General features: G+C 37.4%; 3 protein-coding genes across 4 annotated transcripts; 2 read left to right on the top strand and 1 right to left on the bottom strand.

Moving 5' to 3' along the window:
* Nucleotides 1-586: 586 nt before the first annotated feature.
* On the top strand, nt 587-4,517 carry LOC144632007 (lipoxygenase homology domain-containing protein 1-like). The gene is made up of 5 exons (XM_078490591.1): nt 587-850; nt 1,841-2,092; nt 2,581-2,740; nt 3,254-3,356; nt 3,792-4,517. Exons 1-5 carry the CDS (start codon nt 775-777, stop codon nt 3,888-3,890), a joined length of 690 nt encoding a protein of 229 aa, XP_078346717.1. The 5' UTR covers nt 587-774; the 3' UTR covers nt 3,891-4,517.
* Nucleotides 4,390-9,549, bottom strand: LOC144632006 (ubiquitin thioesterase OTU1-like). The gene is made up of 8 exons (XM_078490589.1): nt 9,516-9,549; nt 8,368-8,494; nt 7,958-8,138; nt 7,402-7,443; nt 7,102-7,256; nt 6,905-6,991; nt 5,875-6,047; nt 4,390-4,989 (listed from the first exon to the last, which is right to left on the bottom strand). The coding sequence occupies exons 1-8, from the start codon at nt 9,525-9,527 to the stop codon at nt 4,861-4,863; spliced, it is 906 nt and encodes a 301-aa protein (XP_078346715.1). The 5' UTR covers nt 9,528-9,549; the 3' UTR covers nt 4,390-4,860.
* Nucleotides 9,550-9,629: 80 nt separating this feature from the next.
* Nucleotides 9,630-22,741, top strand: LOC144632653 (uncharacterized). Of its 2 annotated transcripts, none has more exons than XM_078491335.1 (15): nt 9,630-9,905; nt 9,996-10,133; nt 10,266-10,412; nt 11,365-11,488; nt 13,065-13,129; nt 14,405-14,494; nt 15,285-15,423; nt 17,217-17,324; nt 18,067-18,181; nt 18,981-19,072; nt 20,487-20,558; nt 21,328-21,405; nt 21,758-21,853; nt 22,035-22,121; nt 22,286-22,741. In XM_078491335.1, exons 1-15 carry the CDS (start codon nt 9,697-9,699, stop codon nt 22,388-22,390), a joined length of 1,665 nt encoding a protein of 554 aa, XP_078347461.1. In that variant the 5' UTR covers nt 9,630-9,696; the 3' UTR covers nt 22,391-22,741. The 2 variants fall into 2 exon arrangements, with proteins under 2 accessions (XP_078347461.1, XP_078347460.1); XM_078491334.1 differs by having other exon boundaries at nt 14,402-14,494.

Here is a 22,741-nt window from a genome sequence, read left to right as displayed (position 1 = left end):
CAGAAATAAAGTAACAAAAAAAGAAGATAATTCACGATTCACGTCTAATGGCCGATTCCCTCTATAGCGCGCGCCTGCAGGGAATCACGGTAGTTGTATTCATCAAACCATGCTCGAGACTCTGCAACGATGCACGCTGCTAAGTCTCGCGCATGGTTTGATGAATACAACTACCGTGATTCCCTGCAGGCGCGCGCTATAGAGGGAATCGGGTATTCAACTCTTCGTTCAAGGGTCACGTTTAAGCTAACTGAAAATTGTGTTCACGCGCACGTAAAAAGATCTTAAATTTGTGAATCACAAATCACGAAAAAATAAAAGCCCACATCACGTTTCACGACAAATAAATAGACTCAATCACGCTTCATGTTAAAAGTATAAGCTAGGGACCCTGGGCCAGTGGTCAAGATCAGGGGGCGGGGAGGCTTCACTGGAGCGCTAAACTTCACGGTTCGCCAAACGTTTAACTGAAAAATTAACATTATTGTATGGTACGAATTTTATAGTGTATACAAACAGCTACTCATCCATGTCATTCAAAACTCCCGCCTTATTCCACAAAATAATCAATGCTAAACAACGACAAGATAATTACACATCTCAAGCCTCGAGTACAAATGCGACGAAAACTCTGATAAATGGTTTTCATTTTAGGCCATCAGAATAGTATAACACTAAGATTGTTGCAAGATTTACCATAATTTGCGATCGAGGTAAACTGACAGAAAAGTGCGGTGAAGTTGTTCAGACGATTTGTGCGGAGGAGCTGTGATTATGGAGAAACTTTTGCGAGGAGGTATTTTTGCGGTGATTTTGATCTCAAGCCTAGCTGCAAGAGGAAATTATCAAGGTAGGAACAATGCTATTGCCTACTCATCTTACTGCAAACTAAAACTAAGTTCAATTTGTAAGCTTGTGCTGACCCTAGGTAAAGCTACTTTGAAAGTTGGACAAACTTTCCGTTCTTACAGTCCTGAACGAATTTGCTTGTCCAGTATGAAGCAAGGAAGGTCATTCTATTCAGGATTTATTTCTTCAGGTTACCCTTAAAAGAGCTTTCTCAGTAAAGCACTTTTTAATTCAATTCAACTGCATTGTTAAATTTGAAAGCTCTTGTTTGCTTTCCCACTGAGTTCTGAATTTAAATGAAACAAACACCACGAAAATTTAGCTGCATCACAAAAAGGCTGAGTAGATAGATTTTCAGTGCAAAGGATTAATATCAAAATACATAATTTCACTTTGCTGGCGAAGGAAAACAAAAATCAAGTTTCTTTTACGTACGTGAACAGCAGAAATTAGGTGTTTTGATCAATATATGATATGAATTATAACTTTCTACAGTCGATCAACAAAATTAATTTATGCATCTTTGAACGAGGATTAAAATCTTTACTTTCCAAATCACCGCTTGCTAAGTTAAAGTCAAAGCAACAAAAATAATATAAGCTATATCATATATTTACATTTCTTGTATTACATTTTCTTTAGAAATACGGACGTGGATTTTATTCAGAGAACTTTATTTTAAGGCGCCAATTTTACGTTAAAAATTATGATAATTTATGCCCGGTGTTGTCACTTTTTCTGGATGGATAAATCTCAACACGAACGCAAGTGAGTATGAAATTGTGGGGGTGGGAGAGGGGATGGTGAGGTACACCGTTTCGGTTTGCAACATAAAATTGGGCGCGCGCGTGATCAGATGTTCTTTTCACTCAAAAGATTTGCAAGATGCAATCCACCGGAAGTTTGTACTGTTTTCCCGTAAATTGCGTGAACAAGTGGCCTTTGAAAGTGGAATTTCAGTTTTAACTTGAAAACAACTTTTCTCTACAAGGTAGCGACGCTCTGTGGAGAGACAACGAACGAGCTGACCGAAGAGACGCATTAAACGACCTTCAAGATTCCAACATTTTAAAAGAAAATTCAGCACGCGAGATGACGCACAAAGATGACAACTTGTTGCACGTGAGAAATCGATCGCCTCCGAGAAGCCCAAAGTTTTCAAGTTTGTCAACAGAGGCAATGCTTGCAAGAGCTGAAACAGTTTTACAAGCAATTGCTGAACAAGGATGCCCGACAAAAGATGGTAAGTCCTCACTGAACATTTTTCTGAAATAGACTAGGCTGAAAGGAGATTGCTGATCAGAACGTTTATTAACTCAAAGTGGCTTTCTTGCAGGCTCCCGGATATTTACAAGCGTCTCCCGTTTAATTGAAATAGAACGTTCACAGCCCTCTACCATCTCCTTGTTACGTTTTGTTGTTCGTTGAACATACGAAAAGAATTGCGAGAGAATTGGACGCGAGCGTGCAAGTGAGCGCGAAAGAGGGAGGGGGTTTGGGGCTTGCGCCCGTTTTGCTCGTTGTTTCACAAGCGTTCTTCAAGTTCTTTGCCGGTAAAAAGATAGAAGTTGTGAACTGATTACAGTTATAAGCCTATCAAACAATTCTTACTAACGAAGTTCTATGATCTCAGGACTTAATTAAAACCAGCATTTTACGTGACGGGTACATTGTATGTTTAGATTTAATAACCGTTCCTTTTTTAAAACAGCACTAATTTTTTCTTGACAGAGAATTTTTTCAACATTACTGTATACACCGCTGACTTGCGCCTGGCAGGAACGACGTCGCGAGTTTATATCAACATCTATGGAATGTTGTATGGCTTGGAAGAAAGTACTGCAAAAATACATCTCACCAATAACGACGAGACGGAACTTACAAGAGGACGGTGAGTTTCATTCAGTTCAATCTTGTTTGTTCCAATCTTGTGCCGGTGATTTGCAGGAAGCCATTTGCAACACACGGCTAGGTAGTATTTTATTCCTGACACTACCCTTATAATTCCTTTTTTGGGCTACTCGGTTAGGTAAGGTAAGGTTAAGTCTAGCGATCTGCTTCGAGCCTAGTGGCCCATACAGCCGGAGCTTATCCCGGTTTCCGTAGTATTAAGCGACTAGGAGTATTGCTACTCCCCCATCGCAGGGTTACCCCCCAGCAGTAAATTCGCCGGTACCCATTTATACACCTGGGTGGAGAGAGGCACTGTGAGAGTAAAGTGTCTTGCCCAAGAACACAACGCAGCGCCCCGGCCAGGCCTCGAACCTGGGCCGTTCGACTCCGCGCCTCCCACAACTTGGTTAGGTTAAATAATAATCAACAAGGCGCGTATATTTGGCTTGGAACTAAAGCTCATTGAGGCCTATCTAACCATATTTTGAACGTTTTTTCTTGTTCTTCTCAGGGTGGATTCATTCATGGTAAAGACGAAATTTGTAGGACTAGTTGAAAGAATCACAATCGAGCACGATAATACAGGCATCTTACCAGACTGGAATCTGGACAAGGTACTCACCCAGTTCAAAGTATCAACTTAGCCTTAGAGGTCAAATTAGTATAGTTCCCATCCCACCGCTGAAAATAAGCCTCTTCCTTCCCCTGTTTATCAGATCTTCGGACGCCAAAAAAAGTCCCTCTGGTTAATCAGACTCACCACAAAATATACATCTTTATGGCTTATACGTAGATTGTAATTTATTCATAAAGAATGAGTAAACCTTGCCTCTTTCTATCAATAAGCCCGATTTTGTACTCAATGACGTCCTTATGGCTTGTAGTTTTGTTTAAATTTGATTTCTATTGGACTTACTGCAAATTCGTTCAGTTAATCATTGTTGCCTGTCTTCAGTGTCTTGACTTAACATCAGATTCTCTAAAGAGAAAACTGAAAAACGTATACAAATCAAATATTGAATTTAATCTCGATTACTTTTCTTTTATAGGTGGTGGTACATGATCTGAAGCTTGGCACTGTTCAGACTTTCATGTGCAACTGCGAACTAGCAGGATATGAAAATGAAGTCACTTTACCACCAATTTGAACTGAACAACACTCAATTGCGTAGACTCTTGTCACACAGCAAAATTAGGCGTGGTTTATCTTTGGAGCCTATAGTAATTAAGTAAATGGGGGTCTTAAATCAAATGCATGCAATAACATACAATTAAATCAGTAAACGAAATGGAAGCTCCGAGTGTCACATCTCGGGACTAGCCAAGTGCGCGCGATACATACTTCTTTCTCGCATATTCAACTGTGGATTTGGTTTCCATTTTTCGCATTTAGAAATAGGTAGTTGTATAAGCGCGCAGGTTTGCTTTAAAGTAAATATTGAACCTTAATTGGAAAACTCTCTTTAGCTGGCAAGGGTAAATGTCCCAAAACTCCTTCTTTAATACGGTATTTATTCAGTGGACAGTAGTACTATAATTTAACGAAAAAACGGCCGGTTTTTTAAGAACTCAGACAACAGACATCCACTGAGGGAAAGTTTCTAAAATAGTTGTATTATGAAAGAACTTAAATGCAGACACTTTAAGGCCAAGTAAAAATATAATACACTTTATTATAGCAAAATAGACTCTACAATTAAATTAATTACTGATAGAATTTCATGCCAAACTTCTTTTGTTTTTATATATTACAGCAATAAATACCACTAATAATTCGACTCAGTTTCTTTAGTCAAGCACCCGGCACTCTGTGACAGCACAGTTTCTACAACGGATAAAGTTCATGCTTCTTCTCATTGCGTTCACAAGCTACAAATCAAACTGGTCATCACTCGGCGGTATGTGTTCATTTTGCGTTCGGCTGCAGTGTTAACAGCACGCCTTCACACACCAACCACTCCTATTTTGGGAATGCACTACTCCTTTTCGACCCCTGTTCACCATTCTGCTAGCAAATCCACGCAGGTATACTTGTTCTCCCAGCCTTGTCCCCTCGTGCACCTTCCGACATCCAGGAAAAACCGGCTTGCCAAGGTAAGTCCGCACCATGATGTCAGTTTACACTTCTCCAAAATTTGTGTGACCAGTTGTCACAGCGTGATCTTGCGCCGCTTGCTGCCCGGTCAGCGGTGTGCCGCAAACGAGACAGCGAATAGAGAATTGGGAGAGGTTTGTAAAGTGGCGTTTCTGGAATAAAAAAAGTTGAAAGATTACAATAGACTGTGATTACGCCTTTCTAAACCAATCAAATCGCAAGGTGCAAAGCGGGAAACCGTGTATGAGTGGGATGAAAAGGTTTGGGGATAGACAGATTTGGCCTTTAAAAGCGCACGGATTGAGAATTTTTGCGATACACAGATCGGATTCACGGATTTCGAAAATACAGCGGATCGCGGATTAGCTGAGAATTTTGGCCTGGATTTCGGACTCTTTATGTCAGGAAGTTCGGATCGTGATATCTTTGGTCGGTCCTCGTCCGTAGTTGGTTAAGTTGTCGCAAAATAAGCGATGAAATAAAAATTCTTGAAAAATTGACATAAAGACAACATCTATTGTCCGTTGCAGTGAAACTATAGTAATACCACATAAAGTGGTCAAAAAGGGCTGATTTGGATTTCAACGAAAATAGTGACGGATTTACGGATTTGGCTAAAAACTAGCACGGACTGGCGGATTTGCGTACCCCTATTTACCCCCCCCCCCCCCCTCCCCGTGTATATAGCTGATACCAAGCGCGGCAAAACGCGTTACTGTAGCTAAGCGCGGGAAAACGTGTAACTGGTACCAAGCGCGGGAAAATGTGTAACTGGTACCAAGCGCGGGAAGACGCGTTGCTGGATGCCAAGCGCTGAAAAACGCGTAACTGGTACCGAGCGCGGGAAAGGGATGTAACCGTGCAAAACGCGCAACAAATCGTGCAACTGACGGCAAGTGTAAGAAAAAAGTATCAAGTGCCAATAAATTGTTGCCAAGCGCGGTAGAAGCAACGATTTTTTTTCTGCACCTGATTGGCTGAGAATCAATCCGTCTTAACTCTGATTGGTCAGTCTAATCTGTCAGTCGTAATCTAACCTGTTTGGCGTCTGCAGCTATTTCAAGAGCTTCTGCTAGTCTCATGTCATCACCGACAGGAAACACGGTCTGCAGCGGCTCTGCTGAATTATCAGAGCTTTGCACAGCCAGAGGATCATAATGGATGCCATCATATATCAGATAGACACAGCTGCTGTAGCTACTACCCTCTCCTGCAAATAAAAGCAGCTCTGCTTCTGAAATTCACTTAGAAATACTAGTAGAATAAGACGTACATTAAGCCTCCCTCCCAAACCTTTAAGTCTTCTTTTTTTTTTTAATTTTTTAATTTATTTATTCTGCATTTGACACAACAATTACAAAACATACTAAAATAACTAACATAAGCCTTTAAGCCTTCTTACTCTACATATATATATCCCTAATATACACCTTTTTATAAACTGGTAAACGCCTCTCCCTATTTAGTTCATTAAACCCCTTGCAAAGATTATACTTTCATCTGATTTCACTGAGATCACATCTTCCTGTTCCAACTACTAACAGCAACTTGAATTCCAGGCACCTAAATGTAATTCCTCTAACTTCATAAAAATATTTACAGCAAGGTGCCCAAAAGTGTGACCACTTTTAATTTATTCACATTCTTTCATGCAGATTTAATCCAATCAGAAGTCAACTGCAAGCTATCCATGGCTTTTGATTGGATTAAATCTGCACGAAAGAATGTGAATAAATTAAAAGTGGTCACACTTTTGGGCGCCTTGCTGTAAGAGGAAAAAATGTATACTGGTTTACATATACATTTACATGCTTATAAAGGTTTGGTAATGAAAGTAGCATTGTGCACTAAGTTCCTGCCAGGAGTATCCATACCCCTCCCCCAACAAGGATGCTCATTGGATATTCTGAGGGGGAGAGATTTTATTTATAGAAGTAATGTATGAAACAACTGGAATTTCAAAAGGTGTGGGGTGGAAGTTCAACCCGAAATCTCAAAAGGGTATGGATATTTTCTGGTACACAACATTCTTTGCGAGTAAGCTGAAGAAGTGGCCATGGATCTTACCAAATCTGTCAGCTCTTCCAGACTCAACATCAACAACAGCAATTTCTGTCTGGTAGTGCTTGCTTAGAATTGACAATTCTATAGCTCCTGTGTAAGTAAAACATTATTTTAATAAAAGTGACATTTTGAACAATCAGAAGTAAAAAGAAAGAAAATACGTCACTCTAAAGCATAAAAATTACACACTGTACATGTACCTCCCCAGTTTTCTTTATCCAATATCCAGTTACAGTAATCTGAATTATCTCGGCCTAGAAATGCAGCATTGTAGGTTTGAGGATCACTAGAGACACACTGTGCAATGAGCTTTCTCAACTCTGCAGCACAGGTTGTGTCACCAAGCATAACATAACTGTACATGTAAGAGAGAAGCATAGAAATAGATCAGTATCACTGGTAGCTGGTTATGCCCTGAAGAATTAAATATTGTAAAATAATGACAATTCCATTAAAATGAAACCATGTAAATAAAATAATAAGTAGTGAAGAATACTTACCTTACACTTGCAAAGAGGCAGGAATTATCTGCAGGGACAACTCTGAATTGCAACAAGAAAAAACATTCGAATAATGATGTTCAAGAGTTCTCAATAACAACTTGCTAACATTGATGTTAGCATAAAACCATGGTCTCCCTTTCCATGTTTAATTATCATGATACAGATCTAGGCATCTAAAAAATTTCCACATGATGACTGCTCATCAGAGATCTGTGTTCTGGATTTGACTGATCATTGCTCAGTTTTCAATTTTCACACTGACAGGTAAGCATCAACCAGTCTGACACTACATACACGGCAGAGGTATTTTGCAGAATGCACAATGCAGAGTGCAGAACGCAGAATGGTTTTCTTGCAGTAAGCTTTCAGTACTCTGGTTTGCTTTTATTTTTTGGTTAGGGCATTATACTATTGCCGTTCCATCCCCATCATTCTGCATCCTACGTTCTACCAAATACCCATGCTGCTACATACACAGTAGATCTTAGTACTACTTGAATTCACTTGTACATTGCATGTAGAGAAAAAAATCATGTATAGCAATGCTACTTACTTTCTTGTTATCTTGCCAAGTGCCGCACTACACAGAGATTTCTTGTAACTGTCTAATGATACTCTTGGTGCTTTTTTGTCTTCTTCAATAATAAGAGTGTCACCTGATCGAATGTCCAGTGATGATAGCGGGTTACTTTTATCTCCAAAGATGAGCTGTTTTGGTGGAAATCCTGAGAGAACTTAAAATAATTATTTACAACAATGAGTAACAGCATAAGCTTAATTTTTGAAAATAACAACAACAATCCATCAGAACAAGATATCAACAGGTTTAAAAAATTAAATACATGTATCTGAAACAACTTGTTCATTGACTTTCAACTCCAACCTCTCCAAAATTTGAAAACAACATTCCCTATTGACTGTTTCAATTATTTTTCAGTTTTCAGGTGTTGTTAACGTAATTACTTCTCTGCGTATGGGGTGGAACATCAGTCAATAACCAGATCTTCTCCTGTAGGTCGGCAATGGTGGAGGTAGTGGAAAGTCCTTCCAGGTTGTTCCGCCTTCCTCCTTTGTACTGGCATCTTAAAACCTAAAAGCATAAAAAACAATACAGACTTCTTTTTGAGCTGAATAAATTCATTATGTGTCAATTGACAAAGAATGTTGCTATTCTAGGCGACTCAGTCAAAGTACCGGAAAAGTCGGCGGCAAAATCAGGTGAAGTAGCCGGCAAGTTTCGCTGGCCGCCGGCCCTAAAGGAAAACCCTGATGTCATCTTGATGTGCAAGAAATGGAAATGGGGCCCGGGGAGAGGCAGATTAGCTATTTCTACAAATTTTGGTTGGTAATGAACGTTTATTCGTTTGTCTCACAATAGAATCGCTTTGAGATGTTGATCACAGTCGAAACGTCAGGATCAACATCTCAAAGCGATTCTATCGTGAGACAAACAAATAAACGTTCATTACCTATCTTACACCACGATGAACAATATTCACATCTTTAAATTTTGGTTGCTATTTTTTTAAAAGTTATCTAGTTATCTATTAATGACTAGTACTGGCTAGCTGACCAGGTAAAAAAAAAATCTAGATGGCTTGTTTATCAATAATCAGATTGCATGATTCAGTTTATCTTGATCGTGCATGAAATGGAAAATTAAAAGCAATAAGGACCTTAGTACAGTTGAACCTTGATTGCCCCATCTTCTTTCTCAAGCTAGGAAGCTCGCAAGCATAATTTGGCCAGCATTGGCCAGTACAGTTGAACCATTGCCCCATCTTCTTTCTCATGAAGGAAGCTCGCAAGCATTGGCCAGCTACACGTATAGCAGCCACGTTACCCAAAAACTTAAAATAAATTATTATTTTAAAGGGTAACATACAAGATGAGCTTTCACAGCTTTTAAACAGCTTTCAACAGTGATTCCAAAACATAAAGCCGGTTCAACGACCAGAAATTACTTTGCCCTCAGCAATATTATTCTGAGAAGCCACACAAAAATCCTTCTGCATAAATCGTGAGCCCTGTTTTGAAATTTAATGTTAAATGAGTAGCAACCTTAGCTAATGGTACATATCATCATGATCATAAACTCTGATCAGACTTACCAAAGCCGCCATTTTGGAGTGTCGTCTGAAAAGGACTAGACTCCAGCCTCGTTCCCAAGTTTATAAAAAGGCGGAAAATTAGATTTCCCGCCTTTTTTGACTTTCTGTAACCGTCATCAACAGTTTAATACAACGCATCGAACCGAAAAATCCTTTTATTTCGCTAGCCAGCCACGAAATCATGACCACAGAAAAGCTAATTTCTGCCCAATCTAATACATTTACTTTGATCAGCAATAATTCGGATGAAAAGCTCGTTCGATCCGACTACGATGCCAAAAATCCGAGCGGGAAAGAAGATTCTGTCAGTCCTGTCAGGATGGCGCCGTCTAGTTCCACGAGAAAAAAGCGAGCAGTTCTCTCGGATGATGAGGAGGAATCGGTGGATCGGTAAGTAAAATTGAAGCTTTTGGACAACGCAAAATCTTGCACTGGAAAAATAACCTCAAAACCATTAAAAAATTCTCCTTCATCTCGTAGAAATAAGACTTCGATCGCCGATGACACCGATGACGATGAAGAACAAAATGGTACTTCTGAAATGCCGAAGAAAACTAGCTCATATTCAAAAAAGAAAAGGCGGCTGTTTGATTCCGACAGTGAAGACAGCGACGAGGCGTAAGTAAAATCGATGATTTACTGTATTGCTCTTTGGCTCACTGCTTAGTACAGCTTAAATTATGAACAATTCGTTCCGGTTTGGGCCGCGTTCGATTGTTCGGTCTGAATAAATTCTTCTTTATCTCGTAGAAACGAAACTTCGGTCACCGACACAAATAAAACCGGTAGTACTCTTGAAATGGTGCCAAATAAATCCAGCTCTTTAAAGAAGAAGAGGCACTTTATTCATAGTCCGGAAAAAGAAAACGTTAACAGTAAAGAGGACTCCATGAGTCGGTAAGTAAAATCGATGATAACTGGTTTAATGATTATAATTTCTCTTGGTTCACTGGTTAAAATTGTACAATTTGTTTAGTACGATCAAGTTGTCAGAAAAAAATCCTTGAAGTTTTACCAGGTATTAAAGTACAGTCTCGCATATGAAGATGATATGAAAGAAAATGTGGATTGTTAAAACATTAACCCGCGCTGCAGGCAGAAACTTATCAAACCACAAAAATAAGAACCACTTCTGGCGTATGATTAGGTTCTCTTGTTTGGAAAAGAAAAACCGTGATCAGAAAACACAGGCTTTGACCGGCAAAATGTCCTTTGTACGCTACTGACGCTATAAGGATTACAAATGTAAATCATAAACCGGATTTACCTACTTCATACTTGTACAGTTCCAAAGTACAACAATCTCATTTCTCTAAAAGAACCATTTCAGCTTGTCTTAAATAAAAAAGAGCCATTTTTTTTATGTGGATTTTTACTGCAGGTCTTGATTTTTGGGAAAATTGAGACAAGAACAACTGACATATAAAAGTTAAGAATTATTATTAAAAAATGCTTTTTTCAGTCTTCAAAAGCTGACTTTGATGATACAATTTTGATTGAAGTAGTAACTGTCAGTACCTAAAAAGTAAACCTGCAGCCGTAGCCTGTGTACAGCCATCCCGCTCCGGAGCGAGACGGCTGTACACAGGCTATGCAGCCGACACTTGAGAATTTTTGTATTTTGTGTGATCTGTGGAACACGAGCTCTAAAATATTGCTTGAATTTTCCTTGAAATCTCCTTGTATGCATGAACAATGTTTAGGATTTGAAGAAATCAAAGTGATAGTATTAATGAAGGCCACAAATACTATAGTCAGGGCATGTGTTTTCCTGTGTAATGTTAATTTACCTATAAAGCACAGGAAAACAATGCTCTGACTAATAATGGTTTTCTTCAATTATTTGTAGTACTTGTACACCTGGTATTTCCTTGAAAAACCACCCCACAGCCAAAACAGTTAGGAGATGCCTTCCACTTGCAGGACAGTCACAGCTGGGCACTGATCATTGCAGCTCAGAAGATGATTTCAAGGTATCAATTTTTTTGACCATATATGATTGCTGACTTGTAAATTATAAATTTTGGTTCATGTATGTGTATGACATGTCAATGCAGATTGGATCGTCATTGTCCTAACCTGAAAAACATAACAATAAAACATTGTATTGGTTCTTCAAGAAAGGGTCACAAAAGTGAAGTTGTAAAACAATAAAAGCCCCTCAAGCATTTTTTTGAGGTACACACATACCTACATGCAATAAGCTGTTGGTAGAAATGAGAGACTTACCGGTAAGTCTGTCAAAAATAATAAGTTAAAAACCATTTTTTAGTTAAATGGGCTGAAATAAACTTTTTAAAGGTGGAGTTTTAATTAACTGGGCGGGGCCTGGGCCTGGTTCATAATCTGGCTGGGTTTTTTGGTTGATATTTAAAATCGTTCCAGTCGCACGCGGCCAGGCATCCTCGGAAACCCAGGGGCAGTGAGTGGGGCGAAACGAAGGAATAAACCGGGCAGAAATCAACCGGGCAGAAATCAACCGGGCAGAAGTCGCAAGGATTTCTGCCCACTTTTATTCCTTTGTTTCGCCCCACTAACTGCCCCTGGGCCTCCGAGGATGGGGGCCAAGCAGATTTTGATGTTTACTAGCGATCAAACACTCTGATCTCTGTTCAGTGTTAAATTTATGTTTGTGCCATTTGAGCATTTGACTCTTAGCGTCACTGAATGTTCTCTTGCGGAACCGAAAACTGTTTTGACATGTCCAATCAGGGCGTCAAATTGCGCCTAATAATTTTTCACTTTGGCGACCAAATCCTGAAAGTTGGTCGCCAAATTGGCGACTAGAATTCGCACAGTCGACCTCAAATCGCATCGGATCACTTAATTCATCAAAAACTGCATAAAATATCGCACAGGGTGAGCAAAGTACACAATAACTTCTTGCTTCATCTAAATATCTTTCATCTCAGCTAAATATATTAGTTTTGAAGGTTTTTTACCTGTCCAAAACTGTAAAAAAACCTCTGATATGGTTTACAATCGAGCATTGATATTTTGGGCCACACAATCAGCCACACAATAAACTTGCTTTCTATCTTTGCTCTTTGTATTTTATTGAAGTTTACAAGGCGATTCAAATGGTTCAACTTAAAATTTTTAAATCCATAGATAAAGTCAAAAACATTGCCATTATAAATGACTGTCAAACATTGTGTAGTCTTTGATGTGTATGTGGCACATGCGCCTATTTTGATATGGTCAGCGGTGCCTTCTGGTACTTCATGTAATGTCACCAAAAAGTCTTTCCAGTTCTCGTGCACAAAATGCCATTTGAGATTGAAATAAATGCATAGGTGCTGAAAATAATTTATTTTAAAGGGTCTATCTAGTAAAATGAGACAATGAGAAGTGTTTTATTTTTTTTTAAAAAAAATGGTGACCAAATGTTTGGAATTGGCTACCATTTTGGTGCATTTAGGAGCCAAGTGGCTACTGGGGGAAAAAATTAATTTTACGCCCTGCCAATGAAACCATTACAAGTTACACATGGTCAATTATTTGTTGCACTGAGTTGCCTCAACATTTTTGTTTTGACTTTACATGTAGGACTGCCAGAGGCAAAATGTACATGGAGAAAGTGTTGATGATATATGTAACACGTTGATTTCAGGGTGAGTCAAAATTGCTTTTACCAATTACAACTTACCTGCAGTAATACAGGGTCCGAAATTAACTTTTTTACATCGGCGCCAGCTGGCGACCGGACCGAAAGTTTTAGTCGCCAGATGGCAATTTCTGGTCGCCAATTTTTTCGATTGACTTTCCTTTTATACTTTAAGATGAAACACTTGTTCTGCTTCTGCTTCTGCTTTGTATACTCAAAAACAGCTTAATTAAACCACAAAACAACGACGATATGAAAGCCAGTTCTACAGACCGTAACCACTCAAAGAAATGCTGTACTTGCCTATAAGTAGAGTCTTAAGAAGTCTTCTTTATCGAATGTTAACTCTCTAACATTTAAACGGAAAATACTTTACAGTCTTACTCAAACATTCCGCTCTTAAATATAAAAAACACCGGGAAAAAACATCATTTCCACCAACTTTCTGACATATTTCGACAGGCAGTTTTTCATTCAACACAGTGACAACAATGTTGCGTTCGTGGAACGTCGTAGCGAAAGCACATTGCTCGGCGCGCCCGCAAAAACGTCATAGGGAAAACCGCTGAGATAAACAACAAGGCGGCTCACACTCGAGTCGTGTTGATCGCAGCTGTTGGCTGAGCTGTTGGGGAGTTTATACATTATGTAGGTAGAAATTTACTTCACTGTTATTTCAAGGACATCGCCAAGATAAAAAGTGAGTCAATAAATTGTTAAAAAACGGCTCCGAATTTTATCGTTAATCAATTTCTCTAAATACTCTTACAAAGCATCTTAGTCGCCAGCGGGCGATCAGTTGTGAAATTCTGGTCGCCAGCTCTCAATATTTAGTCGCATTGGCGACCAGGAAGGCGCAATTTCGGACCCTGTAATACCAGTTGCCCTGCAAATCTTAATTGAATAGTACTGGATTGGCCCTTTATCTTTTACCTCAACAAACTTTGCTTGCTAAGTTATTATTGAAAGGAACGGACAATAGAAAAAATAACTACTAACTAAAAGTAATATTTATTTATTTATAACAACTTTATTGCAATTAAAAAGAGAGCAAAAAAATATTGCAAAAGGGTGCGAGCAGGGAGGAACCCAATCCTCATGTAAAGTGGACCCCCCAAAAACAAGAAAAACAGTGATGACAAAATGATACAATGATGATGATTAATGATGTTCATGATGAAGATAAATGATGATGATGATGTTCAAAATAATAATTTATTTCAATAAAAAGTTCTATAGTTATCAAATATATACACTGTATTCTTCCCAACGCTATCAGCAGTGATACAGAAGGAGATGAGATCAATGAATCAGACTCCACCTGTTTTGAAGAAAAAGGCTCACCCCCAAAGAGGCGAACAACCAGGAACAGGTCAGTATAGTGATTACGATAAATTATTGTACTTACCGGTAGGTGATGAATAGGAAATGTTGATTGTCAATCGATCATTTCTGGATTATGAGATGGGAAGATTGGCCTTATTGCATTTGCCTTGATAATGGCTTCTCCTCAGGCCACTCTTACAATATATAGGTACCACTGCTACTCCCACGGCAGAAAATATTTTAAACTAACAAACTCAATCATTAACTAAGCTTTTGATGTTGAATACTCACTGAAACAATAATTTATTGTTTCCTTTGGAGTTTTCATACATGTATAAAGCAAAAGAAAGTTTTAATGAAGAAATAAGTTCCATATTTAAACTGCATTTATTCGAATAAATGCCGCGGCCTTTCGTGATTCGAGTGCGGCATTTATTCAAGTGCAGCGTTTATTTAAAATACAATTGATTTCTTGCAAAGAATAGCATGGTAACTGAACATTTAAACTTTAAAAACAGGGACATGGAGTATTGCTTGTCTCAAAAGTCATTTTCAATATCTTAAAACATTATTGCAATCAAGGAAAATGGTTATTATAGGCTTGCTCAAACTTGATAATAACTGCATTTGCTTTTTGAGTCTATAATTTGAATAAACGCTGCATCATGATGCGGCGTTTATTCGAGGGAGGCGTTTAATCGAGTAAATATGGTACTTGTATAGTTTGTTTTGCACCATATATGCATGCCATCACTTACAACACTAACACAAAACAAAACAAAACAAAAGGCTGAACTTAGGGGGAAAATATCATATTAATTTTTTTTATTTTGTAGCACACGTGTAACAGCTAGTGCTGAAAAGCTTAAGAAAGAAAAAGCCCTTGCAGCATATAGGCGAGAAAGGCAAAGGGCACTCTCAGGATCAAATTTGGACAAAGACTCTGACCATGAAGACCGTCTATTATCACCTAAGGTATTTAATATATCCAGCAGCTTATGTAGCCTATCAGACCAATATCAATGATCAAAAAAATATTAAAATGTTGTCAGGTTTAGACCTTAGGGAACCATTTCTTGCTTTTATAGCTATTGCAAAGCTTGGGTTGCTTGAAAATAGATCCTGAGCACTAAGGGACAAAGAAATGTGAACTGTGACTACCGGTAATTGTACAATTTTGCTTACTTAAGCAAAAATTATTTCAGGTCGAAAAGGAGACTGATTTTGGAACAAAAATTAACTCCCTTGGAACCATTTTGTTGTAAATAAAACCTCCTTTGGAATCATCCAGTAAGATCAGTGGAGTGTAAAGCCTTTCATTAAAAAAAATACACTGTTCCCATGAGTTTTCTTCAGGGGGGCAGCGATAGGACATAAATTATAGGGTAAAATTTGGATAACCCCTGGATGTACTGAGCTGATCATGAAATGTCAATGTTGATGTTGCTGGTAAATATTAGAGGCAGAAATCCTTTTGATAAGCCAGGTTTATCAACTTGAAGTGACCAAAGAAAAAGAAAACGCAGCCATGAGGTCAGAAGGTCCCTCCCCCTCCCCTTATTTGTACACATAGTTACTGTATTTATTCCCTTGAACAAGTTTTAACCTTTAGATCTCTATAACTGACCTTCCTCAAAATAGTTTTGACCATTTGAAAGAAGTGGAGAAGACTACATGTACATTCATGTACTTTCAATACACACACAAAAAAAGTGTGGAAATTGATAAAAAAATGTCTGAAAAAGCCTTGAACTGTCTACTTATTTGGCTTAAAACACCATATTTTAGTGGTAGACAAGTGTGATTAATTTACCAAATGAAGGATAGAAGCATGAAGTGATACCAAGCAAGTGACATATTTAGTGTTCACAACCACCCGCGAGCAGAGGCTCTGCATAAATTGTGTCAATTATTTGAAGTCGTCGCAGCCCCAAAGTCTGAGCTAGTCAGTCGGATAAAACCAGTTTTTACTGTACTTATGTGTGGGCATCAATTTTTTGGAAAAACCAACGGTCAAGACAGAGCCCACAGTATGCTCTCTAAAGCACAATAAAATAAGGATATATTTCCAAAAAATGTTATTACTTTTTTGTGGTCTGGATTGTAACTACAATTGTACTACCCAAGTAATTTTTTAGTGGTAAGGGCCGGGCTCCAAAAGACTGTTAGTATAAGAACCAGTGACTGTACAGCTATCAGTAGTGTAATTGAGGCGAATAACAAATTAGGTGTGTCAGAACACGTTTAAATAAGTGATCAAGCCACAGGCAGACCACCCTATTAGGTTCGTGGTTAATTATTGTTGTTGACATGAGACGAACAAAAGAAATTTTGAAATCTATAAGGGCTACTGAAATAAAGCTCTGGAAATTACATATCTAAACTACATTTCGCTCTAAATATCTCTATAAAGTTTAATGAAACGTTTATCGACTCATGTGTTGTATTTCTTCGTCTGCGCAGGCCGTTTTAAGCGCCTTTTTAACTGATTTAGCCGGCCGAAGGTCTTTCTCTTACCGGCCTTCGGCCGGCTAAATCAATTAACAAGGCGCTTAAAACGGCCCGCGCAGGCGAAGAAATACAACACATGAGTCGATAAAAGGACATGGTAAGTTGAAATTGCCTTCTTAATTTTGTTTACATTTAGCCATACAGTTTTATTTATATAAATTTCTTCATGAATAAAAAAATAAGTTTTAAAACTTACAAAAAATTATTATAAATTAGAAATAAATTATTATAAAACTGTCTTCTCTGTCTGTGTACAGTTACTCACAAATACATGTGGCTCAGATCTTTCCACTTCTCAAGAAGAAGAATCAGAAGACTATGAGAGTGATTTTATTGATGACAATGATGCTCAAAGTCAGGAATTGGTAAGTCGATCACAGTTTTACAGCAGTACATTTGTTGTAAGAGGCATCTAGGGATGCTTTATGCAGTTCAGAAAAAACATACACGTACAATGTAAAGTTATGTTACTAGCACTGATACTATAGCCTCCTCAGTGACTCGATCCTGTAATTCTTTTTTATTTAACTTTTTTTAAATTGATTTATTTATTGAAAGGTACAGTACAAGCATGTTTATAAATTACAATACTAACTAAAAATAACAAAAATAATTACAAAAAGAACAAAATCAAGGATACAGAACTAAGGTAATTTTGACAAATTTTGTCTACAAGGCAAGGACAATACAACAACACTAAAAAACTTACAATCACTTCACAAATATTTACCCTCCTTTTAACATTTACTTTCTTTTACTTTTTACTTAATTTCCTACTTTAAAGTTGCATGTGCAGTTCTATTAACTGTTAACTGACTATGTAAAAAAGAAAGTGATATAGTACATACCTGTACATGATTGTGACTGAATCCAAACAATAACTGACATGCATGTACATGTTTTTGTATCCCTGTGTCAAATATTAATTCACCAGGTACATTTTTTGTAAAATTAATATTGTAAACTATAAAATCAACATTTTGTAAATACATGCATGCATACAATATGTTGTACTCATAACTACATGTAAAAACATTGAATTCATGCACATTATATAATTATTGCAACTTGGAATGTTAATTTGCTGCTATTTCTTTCTGCATGTAGGCTGCTTTTTCGTTCTATCAGCCATCACAAGAAGAAGCTTATGAAATATATGTCCAAATAGTCTTGTCCAGTGTTTTGGACTGTGAATTTGTACCATCTTTACAAGATGGAACAGGTAAACTTTCATTTTACCATTGATGACATTCAGCCAAACCTGAAATTTCTTGGAGGAATGGTCATTCAACTACTTGTGACGTAATCAGTTTGCATGTCAGGAGATTCTTATGAAATGCAACTCGCAGGCTGGATAGATCTTTCCACATTACTGTCCGTTTTAAATATCAACTGCATTCTGAGATAGTGAATCGAAGGAGGAAAAAAAGACGTGATCAGTTTTTGGTACAAAATTGGTGGTAAAATAGGCCATTATAATCAACGTCTCCTTTCCAGGGTTTGTCATTGATAAAGACCAGAATTTTTTTAGGCCGATGCACAGAGTAGAAGGTAGAGAGAATAAGAAAGCAGAGAAAAACGAAAAGGAACTGAGCAAGGAAAAAATCAGAATGGTACATGTACCTCAAAAACAACAAAAAAAGGCGCCAAAGTAAAATATCATGAAATCTTCATCACAATCTTGCTGCAGTGTGAGAAAGTGCATTTCTAGCAAAAAATAGAATAATTTTGCAACATGTTTAGCAACATGTTTTCTTAGTAATTTCAGCACTTTCATTATACGTATTTGTCTGCACGGAAGTGATGAGGATGGAATAAGCCTTTTACAAATAACTTGAAAATGGGTATGTTCTTCATTGTATCCTACACATAAGAAAAAAACAACGACTTTCAAAAACATGTAATGGAGATAGTAATGATGGTGATGATGTCGACTTAATGAATTTAAAGCAAAAACATTAATTTATTTACTAGTCACACAATACAAAATTTAATACTGTAGTTGAACCTTAAATTTGTAGATGCGTACTTTGAGAATGCGAGGAAAATTGTTCACAATCTTCTTGAAACTAAGAAGAACACAGTAGAGAGCAGCAGATGGAAAAAATACAAGGTACAGAAAAGTTACACTACGTAACAAGGAACAAACTAAATACTGTATGTTAATTTGCAGCTAAATTATTACTCTGTTGCCAGCTTAATTAGTGGGTAGGTCTCGCAAAGACAGGTAATGACTAGAGGTGCAAAATACAATTACAGACAACTCTTGCCTTGCGGACACTCCGCTAAAACGGCCACCACGCGCTATTACGGACAAAGTCCAGATCTCCGGCGAAAGATATATAGGTGTAACTGGAAATGACTCCTGCTATTACGGACTCTCGCTATTACGGAATTACGGACACTTGCGTGGTACCCAAAAAGGTGTACCTTATTGTTACTTAATTTCGCGGGATTTAATTTTCGCTCTCTTTGCGATTTATTAAAAATAGCGAAATTAAAGACCCACGAAAAAAGGTTCTCGCGAAAAATAACGACACGAACTTTTCAATACCCGTTGCCGTCGGTTTACTACATAATTATCTTGGTACAGTCGTCAAATTAGCTCTACTTTGTTGCAAAAGAACATGTCAAACTGCTTTGCGTTTTGTTATATGGTTTTGTTCATTGTCATTGGAAACTATTGATTTGGAAAATTAAAATCAGTTGTGCCAATTTTTGAGACTTACAAGTATTTTGACAATTTTCGCGAAATTTAGTTTCTTTAAACGTATTTTATTGACCAAATCGTGAAATTTAAGTACGCGAAGTGTGCCCGATCCATTTTCGCGAAAATAAGTAACAATAAGGTATCGTTTTGACTCTCGATAAAGCGGACACCATGAACTTCTCTTATAACATTATTACGAAAAAATGGAAGTCTGTTGCTCTTTTTTTGTCAAAACACACTGTCTTCTGGAATATTTATTTTTGCATCAATTATTTGCTTTTTCACTTCACCTTACGCTTTTTCCTTCCAGACCCTTAACGAAAGATTAAAGGTTCACTGTCCATCCCCATCGACTATGTAGCAGTTTAACCACTGTTATAAGCTCGTCATATACATGTATAGTCTACATCATTCAATGTATGTTAACGGCACTTTTTTTCTCACACCCCGCTATTACGGACACTAAAAGACGTCCTGAGCGTGTCCTCTATAACAAGAGTTGACTGTAGTCAACATCACTCAGTTCAATGATGTGGCTCTTTCTCCAAAAGAATTTAATTCAAATATTGAAACGAAGGATCACTGGACCAGATAGCAAACCAAGAGTCGGTTGTAGTGAACATCAGACTGAAGTATTTTTTTTTTTTTTTACATAAGTGTATCTTTCTTTTGGCTTTGCCTTATAATGACCTTGAGTGAGTGATAATGAAAGCATACGGTTACAGTGTACATGAAACTCAGCATGTTACTGGTGAGTGGGATGGTTTATAGCCAGGTTACTTGTGCGATTCTGTACTTTTGTGGCTTTGCTTCTCAGGAAATGCTGCAAAATTGCCATTCCTATGAAAGCATACCTCTTCCAGATACAATTATGGACACCACATGTGAGGTGAGTTTTGCCACATTCATGATTGTAATACTAGGTGTGCGGCATTATTGAAACATCTGTATGTTCTTTTTTTTTTCAGTTTAAGTTCCACATTGCCTTTGAATAATTGTAAATACATAATATATACCTTAAGGTTACTATTTTTAGCGACTACTTATTTTAGCGATTCTTTCAGAGTAAGATTTAGCGACTATTTCATTTAGCAATTTTCCGAAAAAGTTAAAAAGTTAGCGATATCGTGTAAACCAGGTAGTGCGAACGAGTGGGAAACGGCAATTGCCCGTTCCAAACTTCGAAAAGACTTGACCCTAGTTTAGTCTGGGGAATTGAACTATCAAGTAAAAGGAGATAATCTAATAATAAAGCCAGGATCCGAGCCAGGATCCTAACCCCTATTATAAAGCTAGCCGCAAGCAACCCAAGCTGAAGTAGGATAACCGGAGTGCCATTTAGGCAAACCGAACACTATTTAGGCTAACCGGAGCGCTAGTTAGGCTAACTTATCCTAGCTCGGATCCTAGCTCGAATTAGGTATCCTCAAGTAAACGTATTTCTAAACTTTTCCCGAAACTTAGAAACGAGATTTAAAAAGACGACGATCTTCAGTTACTGCACGCTAGTATAGTTAGTATGCTAAAATAATTCTACTAAAATGAATAAGCTTCTCATTCATATTGCAATACTCCTTAGTTGCCCTAGTTAGTAAATAAATGCTGTTTAATATGTTTTGGCATCCATGTAAGATTGCTGATCTATGTACATTTTGAAGGCATGCCGATTAACCCGTGACTTAAGTGAAAAGATTATTTTCTATGATGAGTGCGATGGAAAGAAAGTTAAAGTAAAGGTGAGTTACTGTTGTTTTTTTTCCTTTCAGGATATAAACTTAAGATACCAACACAGCTCACCTTTGTATTTTTAAACTTATAAGTAACAATAGCCGCTTGAAATTTCCACTCAAAGCCTTTTATAACAATGTAGTCCAAAATATTGTATTTGTTGAAGACCCTTTTTCTTTCTTAATCTTTTAATCAACTTTTTTCTATTTACTTTATTCAGGAATTTTTTTAAGCTGTACTGATTCAATTTTGTTGTATTGTCACATTTTTAAGATGATTCAACAGATAATAGCCACCTAGTAGATCTGTTGAATATTCCGTCATCATCATCATTATTATATTATTATTTTCTTGTTTTAGGAATTTTCTGTGGGATGTTTTTGCGCGGATCGAGGGAGTATATATCACGAGCTGCATCATCTGGACATTGAATTGGAGGACAATTGTATTCAAAAGGTAGTCCTGAAAAAAAAAATGCATTGAAGGCAAAATTTGGACTTTTTAGCTGACCCGTTTGGATTTTTTTGGCTCCATTTCCTTTCGTTTTTCTCGGCCATCTTATTCTTGCGATCTGCTTATCGACTTTAGTGCTGAAAGCGGTTTTTTTTAAATCGTTTCTTATTTCCCTTTCTTGTAGATAAGTGAGGTGAAAGAAGCCAACCCAGGAATAAGTGACATTAATATTGTGAAGTACTGCACAGATGATGACGTTTGGCTCGAAGAGGCAAGCGAATTTTGCTTAATTAAACTAAAAAGGCAAATGTGCGGTAACTTAGGTGGAAAAAAATCATTTTTCAAAATGAATTTTAAAAATGAAATGGTGTACAGTAGTGGGCAACATTAGCCGTATTTTTCCCGTGTGCTAAAGCTTTGATTTCTCTTTCACAGCTTTATGAAAGATTTCAGAAACTTCTTGGCCTAGCTGATGACTATGGCAAGAATGGAAAGAAAAGACTAGATATGATTTCTTACTGTCGGAAATATAAGAACTAGACTCTAAGAAGGAAAAGAAATAATTTGGAATAAAAGTTGGTTATATTCTTTAGTAATATAAGGGCATTTGAAACACCTTTTTCAACCTATAAAGATGTTTACAGTACGAACTCGGGATAGAAACTCACTTAAAAGAAAGTGTTCGTTACATGTGATATTCGTTGAAGGCGTTAGAATTAAGCCTTAATTGTTCCCTGCTTAGCTCTTGAAAAATAAATGGTAATTTTTTGATGCGTATTAAGGTGTAATTGAGCTTTCTTTTTCGTAAATTGGTGACTTTTTAAAAGTCCTTAAAAGACCTTGAAAAGGTCTCTAAACTTTTAATTAAAAGAAGTCTAATAGAATATGTTT

This window comes from Oculina patagonica, chromosome 12 (genome assembly GCF_052425735.1).
Source record: "Oculina patagonica isolate OP01 chromosome 12, crgOcupat, whole genome shotgun sequence".
Lineage (NCBI taxonomy): Eukaryota > Metazoa > Cnidaria > Anthozoa > Scleractinia > Oculinidae > Oculina > Oculina patagonica.
Note: the sequence above shows the minus strand (reverse complement) of the source record. Positions and strands in the feature narration are given on the sequence as shown.